This window comes from Aquarana catesbeiana, linkage group LG07 (genome assembly GCF_042186555.1).
Source record: "Aquarana catesbeiana isolate 2022-GZ linkage group LG07, ASM4218655v1, whole genome shotgun sequence".
In the NCBI taxonomy this organism is placed as follows: Eukaryota; Metazoa; Chordata; class Amphibia; order Anura; family Ranidae; genus Aquarana; species Aquarana catesbeiana.
Genome location: NC_133330.1, coordinates 11,759,944 through 11,783,381, shown reverse-complemented (window position 1 = coordinate 11,783,381; position 23,438 = coordinate 11,759,944). Strand labels below are relative to the sequence as shown.

At 51.2% G+C, this 23,438-nt stretch overlaps 1 protein-coding gene across 1 annotated transcript; it reads left to right on the top strand.

The window, feature by feature from the left end:
* The first annotated feature begins 44 nt into the window (after positions 1-44).
* Positions 45-19,775, top strand: TMEM115 (transmembrane protein 115). The gene is made up of 2 exons (XM_073591452.1): positions 45-2,033; positions 19,577-19,775. Exons 1-2 carry the CDS (start codon positions 1,192-1,194, stop codon positions 19,773-19,775), a joined length of 1,041 nt encoding a protein of 346 aa, XP_073447553.1. The 5' UTR covers positions 45-1,191.
* The last annotated feature ends 3,663 nt before the right edge of the window (positions 19,776-23,438 follow it).

The window sequence follows — 23,438 nt, the reverse complement described above, 5'->3', positions numbered from 1 at the left end:
AAGCCGTCGCTGCGGTTGGCGGAAGAGCTGGCGCATGCGCCGTGTGCGCTTCCCTTCGCCTCGCTGGACGACGTCTCCCGGCGTGCAGTGCGGGGAGGCCTCTGCGAGAGTGCGCGGTGAGGTGTTTGCGCTGCACTGCTGGTGACGTTGTCGGGTGGAACAGTCTGTGGCCTTTTCCGGGAGAGACGAGGCCTGGGAGCGGACAGGGGCCTACCACAGGTTCCCGAGCAGCGCCAGGGGCCCCAGGCTTCCGGATCCAACTGTGTCAGTGCCTCAAAGGGGCCCCAGGAGGGTGTGAGACATCGGCACATCTCCCAGCAGTGCCAGGGGCCCCCCCACAGTTCTCTTCAAGAAGTACCAAGGGCCCCAAGGAGTTCATAGACTGGTACCAGGGGCCACAAGAGTCCATATATTGCTGTCAGGGGCCCCAGAAGTTCATAGACTGGTGTCAAGAGCCCCAGGTATTCATAGAGTGGTGTCCGGGGCCCCAGGAGTCCATCCACTCGTGTTAGGGGGGCCCCCATCGTTTCTGATCCAGCAGTGCCATAGTTTCGGGGGCCACACACCTCTGAAGGTTCTTCAGCCTTGTCATAGTGCCCGGGGGCCCTTGCCATAGGGCTCCTCATCGAGCAGTGCCCGGGGGGCCACGCATCTTCACAGGACCCTCATCCAGCAGTGCCCGGGGGCCACACTTCTCCATAGGACTCTCATTCAACAGTTCCCAGGGTCCCACATCCCCATTGGACTCTCATCCAGCAGTGCTCGGGACCCCACTTCTCCATAGGACTCTCATTCAACAGTTCCCAGGGTCCCACATCCCCATTGGACTCTCATCCAGCAGTGCTCGGGACCCCACTTCTCCATAGGACTCTCGTTCAACAGTTCCCAGGGCCACACATCTCCACAGGACTCTTATCCAGCAGTGTCCGGGGCCACCACTACTCCATAGAGCTCTCATCCAGCAGGGTCTAGTGTTCTTGTGGTGGGTCACCCCAGTAGACCATTGGGGGGCCCCCAATTCTTCATAACCGATAAGGACTTGTCCGCTTCCTTGAGTCGTTCCCAGGATCTCGGGGGGGGCCCGCGCTCACACAACTGATGGTTGACCATCATTAGGGGCCGGTGTTGTGTTTGCAGAGTTCCAGGACACGGAGGTTCAGAGATCGGTAAGGTCGTCTACCAGAAGCCGCCATGCTCCGCTCCATCCATGCGAACCGCCTGGTAGCGGTGGTGTCCGGCAGCAGCGTCCTGGTGAAGTGCCTATGGGGGTCGGTTCTGCTCCTTTACCTGCTCTCCTTTTGGGTCAAAACTTGGGGAGTTCTGGCCGTCACTCCGGGCCTCCTATTGCCCCCCAATCTTTGGTTGTGGACCCTGTTCACGCACGGACTAGTGGAGCTGCACATCTGGGATGTTTTGGCCAACCTTCTCTTGACTTTGGGGGCCGGCCGGCGACTGGAACCGCTTTGGGGGGCCCCGGAGCTCCTCTTGTTTTATGGCGTTGTGAGCATTTCTGTGGGCGTCCTGAGCTCCCTCAGTTTCCTGGTAGCCTACGCAGCCTCTTCCAATCTCGACTTCCTCTTCAACACCCAAATCCATGGCTTTCCTGCCTTTGCTGGAGCCGTTTTGGTGGCACATAAACAGACTTTTGGAGATGGACTGGTGGATTCCCAGCGATGGGTCCGGCTTCTGCCCCAGCTGGCCCTCCTGGGTGTGGCGGTGCTGACGTTGGCTGGTTTGATCCCCAGTCCGATGTTGGTGGGGTACGGCCTTGGAATGGTATCCGGTTGGGTGTATCTACGCTTCTATCAAAGACACAGCCGAGGCAGAGGAGACATGTCAGATCACTTCTCCTTCGCTAGCTTCTTCCCTGGTCCTCTTCAGCCGGCGGCAGCTCTTCTGGGCAACTTGACGCACGCCTCCCTGGTGAAACTGCGGCTGTGCCCACGAGCGGTGAAGAGATATGATGTTGGGGCTCCTTCATCCATTACCATCAGCCTGCCTGGAACTGACCCTCAAGACGCAGAAAGGCGAAGGTAAATATTTTATGGTCAGTATGGACCTCCAACTGTTAAGGAACCACCATTGTTCAAGACATGCTGAGGTTCCTCAACAGCTGCAAGGCCACTTGTTACTCAGTAGGGATGAGCTTGAGTTCAGTGCTGGGGCAATGAGCTGTGGGCAGGGGTTCCCTGCCCGCAGATGTATGAACAAAAAGGGACAAGGATGCTGTTGTCTTCATTTGCCTAATATGGTGACATGGCCATTTCAGGTGAATGTCAGTGACCTAATATGGCCACGTGGCCATAGTAAGTCAGTGACAATAACCTAATGTGGCCGACGTAGGCCAATGACATTTACCTAACATGGCCATGTGGCCCAAGTAGGTCAATGAAAATGACCTACGTAGACCAACCAATACTTTGACCCAACCTGGCCATAGTAGGCCAACAACCATTGACCCAGCGTGGCCGTAGCAGGCCAATTGACATTGACCCAACCTAGCCGTATTAGGTCAATGAGGCCCAACCTGACCGTATTAGGTCAGTGACGATGATCCAACCTGGCCATAGTAGGTCAATGACGATGACCCAACCTGGCCGTAGTAGGTCAATGACGATGACCCAACCTGGCCGTAGTAGGTCAATGACGATGACCCAACCTGGCCGTAGTAGGTCAATGACGATGACCCAACCTGGCCGTAGTAGGTCAATGACGATGACCCAACCTGGCCGTAGTAGGTCAGTGACGATGACCCAACCTGGCCGTAGTAGGTCAGTGAAGACGACCCAACCTGGCGGTATTAGGTCGGTGACGATGACCCAACCTGGCGGTATTAGGTCGGTGACGATGACCCAACCTGGCGGTATTAGGTCGGTGACGATGACCCAACCTGGTGGTATTAGGTCGGTGACGATGACCCAACCTGGCGGTATTCGGTCGGTGACGATGACCCAACCTGGCGGTATTCGGTCGGTGACGATGACCCAACCTGGCGGTATTCGTTCGGTGACGATGACCCAACCTGGCCGTAGTAGTAGGTCAATGACGATGACCCAACCTGGCCGTAGTAGTAGGTCAATGACGATGACCCAACCTGGCCGTAGTAGTAGGTCAATGACGACCCAACCTGGCCGTAGTAGTAGGTCAATGACGATGACCCAACCTGGCCGTAGTAGCAGGTCAATGACTATGACCCAATCTGGGGGTATTGGGTCAATGACGATGACCCAACCTGGCCAAAGTAGTAGGTCAATGACGATGACCCAACCTGGCCGTAGTAGTAGGTCAATGACGATGACCCAACCTGGCCGTAGTAGTAGGTCAATGACGATTACCCAACTTGGCCGTAGTAGTAGGTCAATGACCCAACCTTGGGGTATTGGGTCAATGATGATGACCCAACCTGGGGGTATTGGGTCAATGATGATGACCCAACCTGACCGTAGTAGGCCATGGTCGGCCCTCGACCATTGACCCAGCGCGGTCGTGGTCGGCCCGCCACCATTGACCCAGCGTGGCCATATGGCCGTAGTAGGTTAATGCCATTGACCTCATGCGACCTCATTAGGTCCAGGTCCTTGATCTAATAGGACCAGGTAGCCAAATCAGGTGAATGATGTCAAAAGCATCCCCCCCCCCCTTTGTCTACATCCATCTGCAGGGTGGGGAATGTCCTGGCCTCAGCTCATTGGCCCAGGAATAGCAGTCGCCTTCCTCATCATTATTACTCAACGTATAACTACAAAGACAATTGGGCCTGATGGGTTGTTGGTTCTTCGTAACCTCAAGCAACTTTTACCTTGGCTGTACAGGGTCACCTAATCCTCCCCTCCTTTCCCTAACACACCATTGGGCTGAAAGTGAGTTGAAATGCCTGGAGCATGGGGGAACATTGAGGCTTTGCTCCTCTTCTCACATGTGACCATGTTAACGCCGAGTGATTGGCCCAGCTCTGTCACATGAGGATGAGGGAGGAGTCCATAATCTTTTACAAGCTCCAACAAGTTGGTTTGGAGTTTTTATTTAAACAAACATATAAAGTTTTAAAAAAAGGCAAAAACACCAACCTGTAAAAAGAAGCAGCAATTGTACTTACCTGTCTGTCGCCTGTTTGCTGTGTAGTTGGACCTCCAACTGTTAAGGAACCACCATTGTTCAAGAAATGCTGAGGTTCCTCAACAGCTGCAAGGCCACTTGTTACTCAGTAGGGATGAGCTTGAGTTCAGTGCTGGGGCAATGAGCTGTGGGCAGGGGTTCCCTGCCCGCAGATGTATGAACAAAAAGGGACAGGGATGCTGTTGTCTTCATTAGCCTAATATGGTGACATGGCCATGTCAGGTGAATGTCAGTGAACTAATATGGCCACGTGGCCATAGTAAGTCAGTGACAATAGCCTAATGTGGCTGAAGTAGGCCAATGACATTTACCTAACATGGCCACGTGGCCCAAGTAGGTCAATAAAAATGACCTACGTAGACCAACCAATACGTTGACCCAACCTGGCCAAAGTAGGCCAACAACCATTGACCCAGCGTGGCCGTAGCAGGCAAATTGACATTGACCCAACCTAGCCGTATTAGGTCAATGAGGACCCAACCTGACCGTATTAGGTCAGTGACGATAACCCAACCTGGTCATAGTAGATCAATGACGATGACCCAACCTGGCGGTAGTAGGTCAGTGACGACGACCCAACCTGGCGGTATTTGGTCAGTGACGACGACCCAACCTGGCGGTAGTAGGTCAGTGACGACGACCCAACCTGGCGGTAGTAGGTCAGTGACGACGACCCAACCTGGCGGTAGTAGGTCAGTGACGACGACCCAACCTGGCGGTAGTAGGTCAGTGACGACGACCCAACCTGGCGGTAGTAGGTCAGTGACGACGACCCAACCTGGCGGTAGTAGGTCAGTGACGACGACCCAACCTGGCGGTAGTAGGTCAGTGACGACGACCCAACCTGGCGGTAGTAGGTCAGTGACGACGACCCAACCTGGCGGTAGTAGGTCAGTGACGACGACCCAACCTGGCGGTAGTAGGTCAGTGACGACGACCCAACCTGGCGGTAGTAGGTCAGTGACGACGACCCAACCTGGCGGTAGTAGGTCAGTGACGACGACCCAACCTGGCGGTAGTAGGTCAGTGACGACGACCCAACCTGGCGGTAGTAGGTCAGTGACGACGACCCAACCTGGCGGTAGTAGGTCAGTGACGACGACCCAACCTGGCGGTAGTAGGTCAGTGACGACGACCCAACCTGGCGGTAGTAGGTCAGTGACGACGAGCCAACCTGGCGGTAGTAGGTCAGTGACGACGAGCCAACCTGGCGGTAGTAGGTCAGTGACGACGAGCCAACCTGGCGGTAGTAGGTCAGTGACGACGAGCCAACCTGGCGGTAGTAGGTCAGTGACGACGAGCCAACCTGGCGGTAGTAGGTCAGTGACGACGAGCCAACCTGGCGGTAGTAGGTCAGTGACGACGAGCCAACCTGGCGGTAGTAGGTCAGTGACGACGAGCCAACCTGGCGGTAGTAGGTCAGTGACGACGAGCCAACCTGGCGGTAGTAGGTCAGTGACGACGACCCAACCTGGCGGTAGTAGGTCAGTGACGACGACCCAACCTGGCCGTAGTAGTAGGTCAATGACCCAACCTGACCGTAGTAGGCCGTGGTCGGCCCTCGACCATTGACCCAGCGCGGTCATGGTTGGCCCGCCACCATTGACCCAGCGCGGCCATATGGCCGTAGTAGGTTAATGCCATTGACCACATGCAACCTCATTAGGTCCAGGTCCTTGATCTAATAGGACCAGGTAGCCAAATCAGGTGAATGATGTCAAAAGCATCCCCCCCCTTTGTCTACATCCATCTGCAGGGTGGGGAATGTCCTGGCCTCAGCTCATTGGCCCAGGAATAGCAGTCGCCTTCCTCATCATTATTACTCAACGTGTAACTACAAAGAAAATTGGGCCTGATGGGTTGTTGGTTCTTCGTAACCTCAAGCAACCTTTAACTTGGCTGTACAGGGTCACCTAATCCTCCCCTCCTTTCCCTAACACACCATTGGGCTGAAAGTGAGTTGAAATGCCCGGAGCGTGGGGGAACGTTGGGGCTTTGCTCCTCTTCTCACATGTGACCATGTTAACGCCGAGTGATTGGCCCAGCTCTGTCACATGAGGATGGGGGAGGAGTCCATAATCTTTTACAAGCTCCAACAAGTTGGTTTGGAGTTTTTGTTTAAAAAAAGGCAAAAGCACCAACCTGTAAAAAGAAGCAGCAATTGTACTTACCTGTCTGTCGCCTGTTTGCTGTGTAGTGGAGCTCCTGGCACCGAACAAATTGGACGACTCTGGTGTTCTGAATTGTGCCCCCCTCTTTTTTGCCACAGATGTGCTGACCCTCAGTCACTGCAGGACACAATAGTGACAGAGGGGGGGCTAGTGTAGAAAAGGATCGGCTCCAGGAGCTCTCCTACACAGCGAAGCTTCAGGTTGGTTCTTTTGTAATTTTTTTTTTTTTTTACCCCTTCACAGCTTCCCTTGAACCCTTTCACTACCAGGGCTGTTGTTTGCTTTTATTTTTTTTTTGTTTTTAAAAGAATCATTTTAGGTCTGAAGATTAGATAAAACCCCCAAACATATATTTTCTGAAAGCTGAGACCCTGGAGAATAAAGCGGTGGTAGTTCCAGTTTTGTTTTATGTCACACAATATTAGCGCATCAGTTTACGAAACACAGAATTTCAGTAACAAATGCACTAAAGTTAACCACTTGACCTCCGGAAGATTTACCCCCCTTCATGACCAGGTTGTTTGTGATACGGAACTGCCTTACTTTAACTGACAATTGCGCCAGCATGCAACGCTGTACACAAGTGAAACTTATGTAATTTTTTTCCCCACAAATGGAGCTTCCTTTCTGTGGTATTTAATCACCTCTTCTGTTTTTATTTTTTACGCTATAAACAAAGAAAGACCAAAAATTATGAAAAAATAAATAAATTTTTTTTTTACTTTCTGCTATAAAACATCCGATACATTTAAAAAAACGAATTTCGTCATAAATTAAAATATAAATAGGCCAGTGTGTATTCTTCAACATGTTTATGGTAAAAAGAAAAATCCCAATAAGCGTATATTGATTGGTTTTCGCAAAAGTTATCGCGTCAAACTATGGTATGTATGTGTGTGTATGTATATATGTATGTATGTATATATATATATAGTGTGTGTGCATGCATTTTTAATTCAGTTTTATTAGTAATGGTGGCGTTTAGCGACTAGTGGAACTGCGATATTGCGGCGGACAGTCTGGCACTGGAGCTCCTGGCCCCTCCCCCCTGCTTAGTCCCTCCATTGTAAGCAGCTTGCTATGGGGGCACCCTCCCCAGCTGCTGCTCTGTGTGTCCATTCACACACTGACCACGGCTCGACCCCTGACCCCCCCACCCCTGTGCTCTTCTCATTGGCTCACTGGCTGTGATTGACAGTAGCAGGAGCCAGTGGCTACCATTGTTGTCTCCGCCAATGAGGAGGCAGAGGATATGAGGCTCTCGTGCACATTGCTGGATAAAAATGGGGCTCAGAGTGAGTATTGGGGGGGCTGCTGCACACAGGAGGTTTTTTTTTAATTCATGTGTAGAATGTAACCTTGTGCCTTTTTACAACCGCTTTAAAGGGGTTGTAAACCCTCAAGGTTTTTCACCTTACTGCATTCTATGAAAAACCTTCTGTAGTGCAGCAGCCCCCCTTTTTCTTACCAGAACGTTGCGGTGACGAGCACAGCAGCTCCAGCCACTGTCTCGAGTCCTCATTGGATAGATCGAGTCATTGGCTCCCGCTGCTGTCAGTCGAATCCAGTGACAAGGGGGGCGGGGCCAAGTCCTGCTGTCTCTGTCAATGGACGCAGCAGCAGGACTCAGGAGCGCTCCCGCACCAGTGCCCCATGGAATGCGTCTCTCTGAGGGGGCACTTGAGAGGAGGAGCCAGGAGTGCCACGGGGGGGACCCCAGTAGAGGAGGATCGGGGCAACTCTGTGCAAAACCCTTCCACAGAGGGGGGAAGTATGACATGTTTGTTATCTAAAGCGGAGTTCCGACTAAAAAAAAAAAAAAATTAAGTCAGCAGCTACAAATACTACAGCTGCTGACTTTTAATAATCGGACACTTACCTGTCCCGGGGTCCAGCGATGCGGGGGAGCGAAGCCCCGTTCGTCTCACCGTCCTCTCTGTGGCGCCGGCATTGTCAGTGTGGGCGCCCGGCTGTGGCTTCACAGCTGGGCACGCACTGCGCATGCACGGGCCGCGCTGTGACTGGCCGGGCAATCATCTGTGACCTGATGATTGACGAGAGGTTAACTTCCGGTGCTTTTTTATCAGAAAGCGGACCGCCGTACGAAAACGGGGATACCGGGGTTATGGTAGCTAGCTGCTGCCATAACAACGATATCCCCCTTCAAAGTTTGGACGTAGATCGGCGTGCGGCGGTCCGGAAGTGATTGTAAACCCACTTTAAGAAAAAAAAAACTAACACCTGCAAGACAAAGGCATAATGAGCTAGTATCATAGCATAGTAGCCCATTATGTAATACTCACCTGAGATTGAAGCCCCCGCTGTGGTGCCTGTACACATCACTCCCGGGGCTTACTTCCGGGTATTGCGGCTCCGGCCAATCACAGCGCCAGACGTCACTCTCGCGCATGTGCGCGGTAACGGCACACTCAAGCAACAGCACATACGTACCATTGCTTCAGTTTGTGTCAGTGCGCATGTGCCGGGGGGGGGGGGGGGGAGTATTTGATCGGCTGCTGATTTTGTACGTTTGCCCCACTGACAAAGAAATGATCAGTCTATAATTTTATTGGTCAGTTTAATATAACAGTGAGAGACAGAATAACAACCAAAATATCCAGAAAAAAACGCATTTCAAAAAAGTTATAAATTGATTTGCATTTTAATGAGGGAAATAAGTATTTGATCCCCTATCAATCAGCCAGGTTTCTGGCTCCCAGGTGTCTTTTATACAGGTAATGAGCTGAGATCTGGAGCACTTTCTTAAAGGGAGTGCTCCTAATCTCAGCTTGTTACCTGTATAAAAGACACCTGTCCACAGAAGCAATCAATCAGATTCCAATCTCTCCACCATGGCCAAGACCAAAGAGCTGTCCAAGGATGTTGGGGACAAGATTGTAGACCTACACAAGGCTGGAATAGGCTACAAGACCATCGCCAAGCAGCTTGGTGAGAAGGAGACAACAGTTGGTGCGATTATTCACAAATGGAAGAAACACAAAATAACTGTCCATCTCCCTCGGTCTGGGGCTCCATACAAGATCTCACCTCGTGGAGTTTCAATGATCATGAGAACGGTGAGGAATCAGCCCAGAACTACACAGGAGAATCTTGTCAATGATCTCAGCTGGGACCATAGTCACCAAGAAAACAATCGGTAACACACTACACCGTAAAGGACTGAAATCCTGCAGCCCCTGCAAGGTCCCCCTGCACAAGAAATCACATGTACAGGTCCGTCTGAAGTTTTCTAATGAACATCTGAATGATTCAGAGGAGAACTGGGGGAAAGTGTTGTGATCAGATGAGACCAAAATCGAGTTCTTTGGCATCAACTCAACTCACCACGTTTGGAGGAGGAGGAATGCTGCCTATGACCCCAAGAACACCATCCCCCACCGTCATACATGGAGGTGGAAACATTACGCTTTGGGGGTGTTTTTCTGCTAAAAGAACAGGACAACTTCACCGCATCAAAGGGACGATGGACGGGGCCATGTACCATCAAATCTTGGGTGAGAACCTCCTTCCCTCAGCCAGGGCATTGAAAATGGGTCGTAGATGGGTCTTCCAGCATGACAATGACCCAAAACAAATGGCCAAGACAACAAAGGAGTGGCTCAAGAAGAAGCACATTAAGGTCCTGGAGTGGCCTAGCCAGTCTCCAGACCTTAATCCCATAGAAAATATGTGAAGGGAGCTGAAGGTTCGAGTTACCAAACATCAGCCTGGAAACCTTAATGACTTGGAGAGGATCTGCAGAGGACAAAATCCCTCCTGAAATGTGTGCAAACCTGGAGGCCAACTCCAAGAAACGTCTGACCTCTGTGATCGCCAACAAGGGTTTTGCCACCAAGTACTAAGTCATGTTCTGAGAAGGGGTCAAATATTGCACTCATTGAAATGCAAATCGATTTATAACTTTTTTGAAATGCGTTTTTCTGGATTTTTTTTGTTCTGTCTCTCATTGTTACAATAAACCGACCATTAAAATTATAGACTGATCATTTCTTTGTCAGTGGGGCAAATGTACAAAATCAGCAGCCGATCAAATACTTTTTTCCCTCACTGTATGTGTGTAAAATATATGTGTGTATATATACGTGTGTGTGTATGTATGTATGTGTATATATATATATATATATATATATATATATATATATATATTAGGGGTGCTGTAATTAATCGATGCATTGCGATTCGGGTGTCCCCGATGCGGCATCGATGCATAAGGACCGGAAAATCGATGTCTGGTGACGTCATGACTAGCCCCGCCCCTCGCTCGGAGTGTATTTTTTAAATGACTTTCTTTTAATAAATTTGTGCTACTATGGATGATGTGCCCCCGCTGTATGTGCTTTTTAAAAAACTATGTCACTTAATACCGAATTTCCCCGTAGTACGATACGCTCATGTGACTCCTGTCCCGCCCCTCTCCGCTCTCCTCTTCCGTCTCCTGAGTCCTGACATCAGCGGGGAATTCTCAGTCCCGCCCGCCTCTCTTCTGATACGATAACTATAGTCAGCAGGCGGGACTCAGGAGACACGTGAGAGGAGAGCGGAGAGGGGTGAGACGGGCCGGGAGTCACATGAGCGTATCGTACAACGGGGAAATTCGGTATGAAGTGACATAGTTTTTTAAAAAGCACATACGGCGGGGGCACATCATCCATAGTAGCATAACATTTATTAAACGAAAGTAACTTTAACAACACTAACATTACACCTCTCGCTCCATGCTGACAGGTCCCTGGCTATCCTGTGCACATTCCACTGTTAACTCCTAGTGTGCTGGAAGGTTCAAACAGGAATGCCAGGGAACTGTCAGCACCAGTGGAGGCCCCTGCATTGTGGTGGTGGTGGGGGGGGTGGTTAGTGATGGCTGCATTTAATGGGCACAAGTGGCTGCGTTTGACGGGTTTTTATTTGGGGGGGGGGGGGGCGAGTACCACGTTTCCCACTTCCATTTGGATTGCCTAGACAGTTGACAGACATGGCGCTGTTGCTGGCGGTATCGGCGGACGTGGCGCTGTTGCTGGCGGTATCGGCGGACGTGGCACTGTTGCTGATGGTATCGGCGGACATGGCTCCGTTGCTGGCGGTATCGGCGCACATTGCTCCGTTGCTGGCAGTATCAGCGGACATGGCTCCGTTGCTGGCGGTATCGGCGGACATGGCGCTGTTGCTGGCAGTATAGGCAGACATGGCGCTGTTGCTGGCAGTATAATGGCGCTGTTGCTGGCAGTATAATGGCGCTGTTGCTAACAGTATCGGCAGACGTGGCGCTGTTGCTGGCAGTATCGGCAGACATGGCGCTGTTGCTGGCAGTATAATGGCGCTGTTGCTAACAGTATCGGCAGACGTGGCGCTGTTGCTGGCAGTATCGGCAGACATGGCGCTGTTGCTGGCAGTATCGGCAGACATGGCGCTGTTGCTGGCGTTATTGGCTGAGGTGGCGCTGTTGCTGGCGGTATCGGCGGACGTGGCGCTGTTGCTGGCGGTATCGGCGGACGTGGCGCTGTTGCTGGCGGTATCGGCGGACGTGGCGCTGTTGCTGGCGGTATCGGCGGACGTGGCGCTGTTGCTGGCGGTATCGGCGGACGTGGCGCTGTTGCTGGCGGTATCGGCGGACGTGGCGCTGTTGCTGGCGGTATCGGCGGACGTGGCGCTGTTGCTGGCGGTATCGGCGGACGTGGCGCTGTTGCTGGCGGCATCGGCGGACGTGGCGCTGTTGCTGGCGGCATCGGCGGACGTGGCGCTGTTGCTGGCGGTATCGGCGGACGTGGCGCTGTTGCTGGCGGTATCGGCGGACGTGGCGCTGTTGCTGGCGGTATCGGCGGACGTGGCGCTGTTGCTGGCATTATCGGCGGACGTGGCGCTGTTGCTGGCGGTATCGGCGGACGTGGCGCTGTTGCTGGCGGTATCGGCAGACGTGGCGCTGTTGCTGGCGGTATCGGCAGACGTGGCGCTGTTGCTGATGGTATCGGCGGACGTGGCGCTGTTGCTGATGGTATCGGCGGACATGGCGCTGTTGCTGGCGGTATCAGCGGACATGGCTCCGTTGCTGGCAGTATAGGCGGACATGGCGCTGTTGCTGGCAGTATAGGCGGACATGGCGCTGTTGCTGGCAGTATAATGGCTCTGTTGCTGGCAGTATAATGGCGCTGTTGCTGGCAGTATAATGGCGCTGTTGCTGGCAGTATAATGGCGCTGTTGCTGGCAGTATTGGCAGACATGGCGCTGTTGCTGGCAGTATTGGCAGACATGGCGCTGTTGCTGGCAGTATTGGCAGACATGGCGCTGTTGCTGGCAGTATCGGGGGACATGGCGATGTTGCTGGCAGTATTAGGCACTGGTAACAAAGCGACTCACTACCCTTCCTTCTGCATATCAGCACTTGTGCATTGTGATTGGCCCAGTGGTTCACAAAAGGGAGGGGGGAAGGGGAATCCGCACCGTGTAGTAAGCTCCAAGTTGGCACTTTGCATTTGCGTGGGGCTGAATGAATTGCTCCTGGTGGGTGTAGAGAGCAGCGGGGAGTGAAAAGGGGAAGAGTTTGTGCCTTTCCCAGGTTCACCTAAAATCTCAGCCCCTAAGCTGCGCATGTCGGGAAAATGAGCTGAAATGTAGAAGTATGAGCAAACCTGAAGAGGTTAAAAACTAGACCTCCTAATGTTTATATTCTTACTGCCACCTGCTGGTCATTTTGGGAACTGGATAGAGCCTTTTGGTCATCTTGGAGGAATTTGCGTTGACTCTCTAGTCCCTGATTCCTCACCAGCTCAGGAAGAATCTACCCCACCCCCCCGGGGTCTCTGGTTCACGGTCCAGCTGATCTTTTCTTGCACATAAGGTTGTTATGTAGATGATAAATGAATTCTGTCAGTGTCCCCCCTGCAGCGGATCGCAGCCTGGTAGCGCCTGTCAGCGGAAGGGTACGCAGCGCCTTATTGGGTACATGGCCACCGGACAGAGGAGAGAATGGGGGCCATAAAAGAAAAGAGAAGAGCTGATAGAACAAAGCACCGGCCTCAGGCGTTTGTGGCACACAGCTCCTTGCAGGCCATTAATCCTTTCAGGGCGCCCTCCATACGAGGACCAACGCTTAATTCCATCCCCCGTCACTCCTCATTATGTCATAGATCACTAAAGTCATTGTTTCTTGTCCCGTCACCTGACCAGTTACAGGAAAAATTCACTTGCCTATTCATAGGAACCTGTTTAAAAAGGGGGCTGAGAAACTCCTTTTGATTTTGCGACTGCATTTTTCCCAAATTTGGTATTTTAACCACTTGCTGACCGACGTGTGTGTATATATGTGTGTATATATATTTGTCCATTCAGCAAGTGCCTATATCTTGGTACTGTGTTTTTTTTTTTTTTTTTTTTCAGCCAGCGATCAGCCGTTTTTTGAAAGCGATCCCACCCCTACGCGTTACGTCCACGGTGGTTCCTAGTCTCTCCGGTTCTGGGAGAGGAGATGGAGGAACATTTAATCTCCTCTGGTACGAATGAACCCGGAAGCGACTGATTTCACTTCCCGACTCAGAGCGACCATTCTGTGGTTGTAACAGCCAAGGAAGCAGCTATTCAATCACAATCTGTGCTTGATTAGCAGCTATGGAGGGCAAGGGAGACATCGGGGGGTCTGATAGACCCCCGATGTCTCTATAAAGGGGACCTGTCACTACCCAAACTGTCACAAGGGGGGGGGGGGGGCTTGTTGGCCCCCTTGTAATAGCAATATATTTTAAAAAAGTACTAAAGACGCACTATTCTATGCCGTCTTAGTGGAGCTTGATAGTTTTATTTATTTATTTTTTTAAGGGCGCCACCTACTACCAAACAACCATATCCCCCCCCCCCGTAAATATTTGCTTTGCTCTGCTCCATGTTGTTCAGGTTTATCTCAACCTCTGAAAGGTTTCCCTCCCCTGCTCTAGGGCCTCCTGCTTTCAGAAAATTCACAACGTTTGGGGGTTTCCAAGTAATTTTCTAACAAAAAAAGCTGATTTTTTTTTTTTTTTTTTTTTGTCTGCTAAAATTTTTCAAAATTTCCCCGGACAGTAAGTGGTTTAGCACTGCTGAGGATAAGAAGTTGTTATTCCATGTCATACCTGTAGGGTGTGCTCTGCCCATCTGAAAGTCTCCTAGGTAGGCGATACTACTAGATGGGATGAATAGTGCGGCGATACTCTCGCGCTATCAAATAATTTTGTTAAATGATGGCCAACTGCCGCTATCACCGATCAGCTAATCAGTGGCCAATAAATAGTATAGATCTAATAATGGTGCTGCGCTGTTGAATTGACAAGCTGGTATATGTAAGATAAGTGTAAAGTGACAAGACTTGTATAGGAAGTGAAGGTGCATTACGATAAAACATGTCAATACGTGCAACTTAATAGAGATGTGTTCCTGCAGCAAGCCTGGCGTGTGCTTATACAGTAAAAAAAAACTTGAAGAAAAGGTAGACCAATAATAAACCTGTAAATGCGCGTATCATAAGCAAAAGAGTGCCATGTGCAAACTCAGCGAATAAATAAGTATAAATAACATACAAATAAGATAAATTGCCCTATGTGACACTCAAAATGCCTTTGGTAAGTGTAAACAATTCGCAGTACACAAACAGTATAAGTCCATATAAAAATCAGCAGTAAACACACGAGCGGTGAATCCCTTCACCAAGAGAAGTAGTGAGTAATGCCGGCCATACACGGTTCGAATTTCGTAAGAATTTTCTTTCGAAAATCGTATGAAAGAATTTTCGTATGAATTTCGCACCATTAGTGGGCTGCAACAACGGCCGATTTTCGTGCGGCAATCAAATTTGAGGAATCGGACATGTTGGAAATTTTTAGAAAAACAAACGATTTTCTAATCAATGATGGGAGAATCGTGTGAGAAATGTAATAAGAAAAGAAAATTTACGGAGAGAAAAGAAGATTCCCAGCCAAGAAAATTCTTTTCTGTAGCAACATGCGGTGAAATTGAAGGCTTGGTCGGCCGAATTTCGAAAATCAATGGTGGCATCATCGGATCACAAAAAAAAAACGAACTTTCTGATTTTGAAAGAAAATTCGTTCGAAATTCGACCGTGTATGGCCTGCTTAAGTAGATGGTGTCCGGCCATTCCAGTGTGTGCACTGGCCTCTCACCTTACTGCTGTAAGGTAATAGCATGTATGAGTATGAGATAAATTCTGGGTGCTTCCAGCTGCCTCTAGGGGTCCTTCTCTGATTGGTCTGACTGGTAACTCTCTATGGTGGATGGTACTTCCTCTTTGGGGGCCCCCTCTCGATATTAATGATATATGCAGAAAGAGTTCCATATAGTGTAGTATCGTTTAACAGGTTTATTGAGCTTGTATTCCCGCGTGACTTACGATATACCTATCGCTCAATCCCAACGCGTAGCGTCACACCCACGGTTATCCCCTGATGAATTCACGTGGACTAGAGGAGGATATGGGGGACAGTCAGGGGTGGTCGGTGCAGCGACGGGGAGGAGTTACAATCACCAATCTCCCTGTATATATTTCAATAAAGCAGCTGACAGCCGCTTCTCCTCCTCTCTCTCCCGCGGCCTTCAGCTGCTTTATTGAAATGTAGATCGGTGAATTGTAACTCCTCCCGAGCACGCACAGATCACCCCTGACTGTCCCCCATATCCTCCTCAGGTCCCCCCTCTGTGCTCCTCGGGTCTCCCACTCTGTGCTCCTCGGGTCTCCCACTCTGTGCTCCTCGGGTCTCCCCCTCTGTGCTCCTCGGGTCTCCCCCTCTGTGCTCCTCGGGTCTCCCCCTCTGTGCTCCTCGGGTCTCCCCCTCTGTGCTCCTCGGGTCTTCCCCTCTGTGCTCCTCGGGTCTCCCCCTCTGTGCTCCTCGGGTCTCCCCCTCTGTGCTCCTCGGGTCTCCCCCTCTGTGCTCCTCGGGTCTCCCCCTCTGTGCTCCTCGGGTCTTCCCCTCTGTGCTCCTCGGGTCTCCCCCTCTGTGCTCCTCGGGTCTCCCCCTCTGTGCTCCTCGGGTCTTCCCCTCTGTGCTCCTCGGGTCTCCCCCTCTGTGCTCCTCGGGTCTCCCCCTCTGTGCTCCTCGGGTCTCCCCCTCTGTGCTCCTCGGGTCTCCCCCTCTGTGCTCCTCGGGTCTTCCCCTCTGTGCTCCTCGGGTCTTCCCCTCTGTGCTCCTCGGGTCTCCCCCTCTGTGCTCCTCGGGTCTCCCCCTCTGTGCTCCTCGGGTCTCCCCCTCTGTGCTCCTCGGGTCTCCCCCTCTGTGCTCCTCGGGTCCCCCCCCCTCTGTGCTCCTCGGGTCCCCCCCCCTCTGTGCTCTTCGGGTCCCCCCCTCTGTGCTCCTCGGTCCCCCTCCATTCTCCTCGGTCCCCCTCCATGCTCCTCCGCCCCCCTCTGTCCTTGACCTGTCAGAAGAAGGGGTGGGTAAATATGTAATTTACCGGCTCCTTCCTTTTCCAAATGCACAGTGTCAGTGATCACTGACTGTCCATTCATAAGTGTTACTGAGCATCGTGAACTGTGTTTACGATGCTTTAGTTTATAAATGGAGAGGAGCCGCTATCTCCTGTCCATTCATCTGCAGTGCAGCTGAGGCTGCAGAGAAAGGAATCTGTGTCCTCAGTCCATTTCCTGTCTCAAATGGGAGATGTCAGGGGTCTGTTAAGACCCCTGATATCTCACCAAAGCCATCCCCTAACAGGGCTAATAAAACTGTCACTATTGTGGAAATATGGAGTAGAGATTAGAATTTGCCTCAAGCAAAATATAGATATTCCTGTGGACAGCTGCTTTGGTAATTTTTCATGAGCAAGCTTGTCGGATGTGTGTAGTTTATCTCCTTGATGAATAATTTGTAAGGCGAGAGAGAACCTGTAGCTGCCTAGTGGGAACAAAATCAAGGCGCACACACTCTTTAAAAGGATCTGAATCACTATATTGGCAAAACTTTGGACACCTGACCTTCACACTAACATGATCTTCTGGGACTTCTTGTTCCAAAACCATGCCCATTAATATGGAGTTGTCCTTTGTGACTATAACATCCTCCAGTCTTCTGGGAACACTTTCCACAAGATTTTGGAGGGTGTCTGTAGGAATTTTTGCTCATTTGTAAAGGGCAGGTACTAATGTTCGGTGAGAAGATTTGGCTCACACATGAGGCCTCATGTTGGGCACCAAAAAAAAAAAAAGAAAGACCTGGCTCACCATTGGCATTCCTATTCATCCCAAAGATGATCAGTAGGGTTGAGGTCAGAAGACATTTGAGTTCCTCCACACCAAACTGGTCACACCATGTCTTTATGGAGCTGGCTTTGTACACAGGGGTGTTCGTGGAGGAACAGAAAAGGGTCTTCACCAATCTGTTACCACAGGGTTGGAGGAGCACAATTGTCTATGATGTCTAGAACTGAGAAGGGCATTTCCAAGACTGTTGCCATCAGGTTGGGGAAGGCTAAAACCCCTGTCCTCCAAAAGAGCATTTGTGAGGTGAGGTACTGATGTAGGATGAGAAGACCTAGCTCACCATCAGCGTTCTAATTCATCTGAAAAAGATGTTCCGTAGGGATGAGGTCAGGGCTCTACAGGACACTCAAATTCCTCCACGTCAAACTGGTCAAACCATGCCTTTATAGGGCTGCTTTTGCACACCTGACCATCACACCTCTATGAGCTTGTGGGACATCCCATTCCAAAACCATGACCACTAATATGGAATTGCACCCCCCCCCCCCCCCCCTTTTGTGATCATAACATTTTTAACATCCTCCATTCTTCTGGGAAGACTTTCCACAGGATTTTGGATGGTGTCTGTAGACATTTGTGCCTGTTTGTGAGGTCCGGTAATGATGTTGGATGAGAAGACCTGGCTTACACATCAGGCCTCATGCTGGGCACCAAAAAAAAAAAATAACATGGCTCACCATCATTGTTCGAATTCATCCCAGAGATGTTCAGTAGGGATGATGTCAGGGCTCTGTGAGGGATGATGTCAGGGCTCTGTGCAGGACAATCTAATTCTTCCACACCAAACTGGTCGAGCCATGTCTTTATGGAGCTGGCTTTGTACACAGGAGAGAGTCATGGTGGAACAGAAAAGGATCTTCGCAATCTGTTACCAAAAGACACTATTGTCTACAATGTCTAGAACTGAGAAGTACTTTTCCAAGACTGATGCCACCAGGTTGGGGATGGCTAGAACCCCTGTCATCCAAAAGAGCATTTATGAGATCAGGTGTTAATGTTGGATGGGTAGACCTGGCTCACCATCAATGTTCCAATTCATCCCAAAGGTGTTCAGTAGGTTTGAGGTCAAAGCTCCCTGCAGGACATGAGGTATGTAAAGCTGGTCAAACCATTTCTTTATGGAGACATTGGTTGAGAAGACCTGGCTCATTCCAGTTCATCCCAAAGGTGTTCAGTAGGGTTGAGATCAGGGCTCTGTGCAGGACAAAGCCCACGCCATAAAGACACGGTGTGACCAGTATGTTGTAGAGGAACTTGAGTGTCCTGCACAGAGCCCTGATCTCAACCCTACTGAACACCTTTGGGATGAACTGGAATGAGCCAGGTCTTCTCAACCAATGTCTCCATAAAGACATGGTTTGACCAGCTTGACATACCTCATGTCCTGCAGGGAGCTTTGACCTCAAACCCACTAAACACCTTTGAGATGAATTGGAAAATTGATGGTGAGCCAGGTCTACCCATCCAATATCAGCACCTGACCTCATTAATGCTCTTTTGGATGACAGGGGTTCTAGCCATCCCCAACCTGGTAGCATCAGTCTTGGAAAAGTCCTCCTCAGTTCTAGACATTGTAGACAATTGTGCTCTTCCAACCTTGTGGTAACAGTTTGGTGAAGACCCTTTTCTGTTCCTCCATACCTATCCCCCGTGTACAAAGCCCATGCCATAGTCATGGAGGAACAGAAAAGGGTCTTCACCAAACTGTTACCACAAGGTTGGAAGAGCACAATTGTCTACAATGTCTTTGTATGATTGAGGGTTACCAGGACCCTTCACTAGAGACACTTGGAGGGGGCCCGCATGTTTTCAGCCATATCGTGTACTTGCCTGTCCAGCAGCTGTCGCCCCGTACTCTGTAAGTTACCTGGTCCCTGTAGAGAACAGTGGTTCCATCTGCTGCCCCTGCATCACTGCTGTGTAGAGGCCAATAGAAGAAACCAAAGTCAAACCCATAAATAATTGTGATAGGTTTGTTTTTAGTTGTTGATATTTTGAGCTGCTGTTACTGTTTTTTTTTTTTCTTTATATCCTATAGGCAGCTGGCGTTGAAGGCTCTAAACGAGCGTCTGAAACGAGTAGAAGACCAGACCTCGTGGCCAAACATGGAGGAAGAAGAGGAGGAGGAAGACTCTACACGGGAGACCTCCTTTAACACCAGCAGTCAGCCACACACTCCGACGGCTCATGAGCCAAGCGAGGCGGCACCCATGGTTCCCGCTATTGGCCAGCCTTGACCTGCCACTTTCTGTGGTGGGTGCCACCCACTGATCTGTGTCTTGCTGGGATCGGAGGAGCTGCACTGTGCATACACTACAGATAATCTTACCCCTCCCCACCCAACTTGTCAGTTAGCAGATCAGCCTCGAGTCGGGCCACCAGAAAGTCATACGGGTTCTGTCCGCCATCTGTCTCTCAAGCTCCTCAAGGCAAGCGATCGCTCTGTTCCTGCTTCACTTCACTTTAGCCAGGCTCGTTCCTCCACAGACAGCGCCCCCTAGATTGGTAGCAATTTCACTCCACCACCCCCCCCCTCCAACCTTCTCATGCCGAAGAGCGACAGCAGGCCCCAGTCCTACAGCCGAAGTTGGACAAGCGATTCCGAGAGCCTAGCAGCCGTCTAGAAGTGGCTTTGTGTGGGATTTGTCCCATCGTGCCGACAGACCCTTCTCACTTCTTTCTCAGGGCTGCTGGTGGGACACCATGGGGGGAGGGTGGGCTGCGAACTATGCAAGTCGATGGGATACAGTGATTGGTTCCTGTTGCGGTGAGAAACGGGCCTGGGAGAGAACAATCTTTTTCTTCCCTCTTTGCTTTCAGAAGGGGGCGATGATTTTTTTCCGGTCTGGGGGATGTAAATGTCGATATTTTTCTGTCTGGATTAAACCTTTTTTTGGAAATGAGATTTGTGTGTGTTGTGGTCTGAGGAACGTCCAGATTTTCTGAGTATTTTCATAGATTTGCAGGGGAAAACTCTCCATACCAATCATGTCATACAGGTTTCAATCTATTTAACAATCGCTGTCACAGTCCTCACCTTTGCAACGTGTTTCACCACAAAAGGGCTTATTCAGGTGAAATCGAAATATATGGGTTGCTAATATTACATATGTACTTAAATAACCTGAGGTCCTCATCCTGAAATTTATACAAAATATGCACAAAAGAAAGGGGATTTCTTTTTTTTTTTTTTTTTTTTTTTTAGATTACCACCAGGGAAATACACTATATTACCAAAAGTATTGGGATGCCTGCCTTTACACGCACATGAACTTTCCTGGCAAGCCCAGTCTTAGTCCGTAGGGTTCAATATTGAGTTGGCTCCGCCCTTTGCAGCTATAACAGCTTCAACTCTTCTGGGAAGGCTGTCCACAAGGTTTAGGAGGGTGTCTATGGAAAAAAAAACCTTTACAATCCACTAACACTGAAAAATCGCATGATTTTGAAGTCGCACAAGTGTAAATGGAGCTTTACACAAACCACTTCAAAAGATTTGTCTAAATCTTTATTATAAACATTTAAAATTCCATTCTTGGTAGATCAAAACAGAAGCAGAGCATTGAGGCCATCGTGTCCTAATCTCAAGCATTAGTCTACGCGTTTCGTGGCTATTCTGCTTCAGGATTGCTTTCTAACAGACACTATATTACCAAAAGTATTGGGACGCCTGCCTTTACATGAACTTTAATGGCATCCCAGTCTTAGTCCGTAGGGTTCAATATTGAGTTGGCCGGCCCTTTGCAGCTATAACAGCTTCAACTCTTCTGGGAAGGCCGTCCACAAGGTTTAGGAGTGTGTCTATGGCAGGGGTGCCCAACCTTTTGAAGAGCGAGGGCCACTTAAGCGACTTGCCAACCAGTCATGGGCCCCAGTGAGCGGAGCGGGCGGATGACTGGTCTTTGCCCAATCTACATATGCAGGTGAGATCGTGTGAATGGAGCCTAAGGCTGCTTTCACACTGATTCGCTGTGATTTACCCGCACTGCACCTGTGGCTTTCCTGAGGGTTAGCTGCACTTTGCCATGGACTTTCATTATATCCTGCAGGTGTGGTGCACTTTCTGAAAACACGCCAAACCCGCAGGTAATAACAGAAGTCTATGGCTCAGTGCAGATAACCCTGCGGATCAGTTTGAAAGCAGCCCAGTAACAGCTGCAGAACAGATATGCCCATACATACACTGTGAGTTTTGGAATAAACTTACCTTTAATAAGTCTTCTATTCAGGTATTTTCAGCTGTTGCTGTCCCAGGCAGAGTGAATTTGGTATCACTCTGCCTGTGAGAGGAGCCGGCGCTATACAGGAAGCCTCAGCTTATGTGGCTCTGCAACCGCTTGCCTCCTCCCTCGGGTGGGTCAACTCAATATTGAACCCTACGGACTAAGACGCCATTAAAGTCCATGTGCGTGTAAAGGCAGGTGTCCCAATACTTTTGACAATATAGTACAGCCCTCAAATTTTCCACTCGCCTACTCGGATTTTGCAAGTGGAAATTGATGGCTGGCAAGCGTGGGCTGCCTCGGAGAGCCCGGGGAAGAGAGGAGAGGAAAAGGAGAGCTTGCCGATCATCAGAGAGCGGGGATTGCCCACTGTAACAGCTTTCATTTGAATTGCTGGGTTCCCGGCTTTGCTCACATCACACAGTCCTGCCTCCTCGCCTGGCACGGCTCACGTCACACAGTCCCGCCTCTTAGCCCGGCACGGCTCACGTCACACAGCCCCACCTCCTTGCCCGGCACGGCTCACGTCACACAGTCCCGCCTCCTCACCCGGCACGGCTCACGTTACACAGTCCCAACTCCTCACCCGTCACGGCTCACGTCACACAGTCCCGCCTCACGTCACACAGTCCCACCTCCTCGCCCGGCACGGCTCACGTCACACAGTCCCGCCTCTTAGCCCAGCACGGCTCACGTCACACAGTCCCACCTCCTCGCCTGGCACGGCTCACGTTACACAGTCCCACCTCCTCGCCCGGCACGGCTCACGTCACACAGTCCCACCTCCTCACCCAGCACGGCTCACGTCACACAGTCCCGCCTCCCGGCACGCCTCACGTCACACAGTCCCGCCTCCTCGCCCGGCACGGCTCACGTCACACAGTCCCACCTCTTAGCCCGGCACAGCTCACGTCACACAGTCCCACCTCCTCGCCTGGCACGGCTCACGTTACACAGTCCCACCTCCTCACCCGGCACGGCTCATATCACAGTCCCGCCTCCTCTCCCGGCACGGCTCACGTTAGTCCCGCCTCCTCACCCGGCACGGCTCACATCACACAGTCCCACCTCCTCGCCCAGCATGGCTCACGTCACACAGTCCCGCCTCCTCACCCGGCACGGCTCACGTCACACAGTCCGCCTCCTTGCCCGGCACGGCTCACGTCACACAGTCCCGCCTCCTCACCCGGCACGGCTCACGTCACACAGTCCCGCCTCCTCGCCCGGCGCGGCTCACGTCACACAGTCCCGCCTCCTCGCCCGGCATGGCTCACGTCACACAGTCCCGCCTCCTCACCCGGCACGGCTCACGTCACACAGTCCCGCCTCCTCGCCCGGCGCGGCTCACGTCACACAGTCCCGCCTCCTCGCCCGGCATGGCTCACGTCACACAGTCCCGCCTCCTCGCCCGGCATGGCTCACGTCACACTGCCCCTCCTCCTCGGCTGGCGCATTTAATAGACAGAACACCAGTTCAATGCCGGGAGGCGGGACTGTGTGACATGAGCGACGCTGGTAACCCAGCAATTCAAATAAAAGCTGTTACAGTAGGCAATCCCCGCTCTCTAATGATTGGCCAGCTCGAACCTTCGTCTGCACAGGTGAGATTGTACTGATGGACACAGGTGAGGCTGTATGGATGGGCACGTGAGACTGTACTGCACAGGTGAGGCTGTCCTG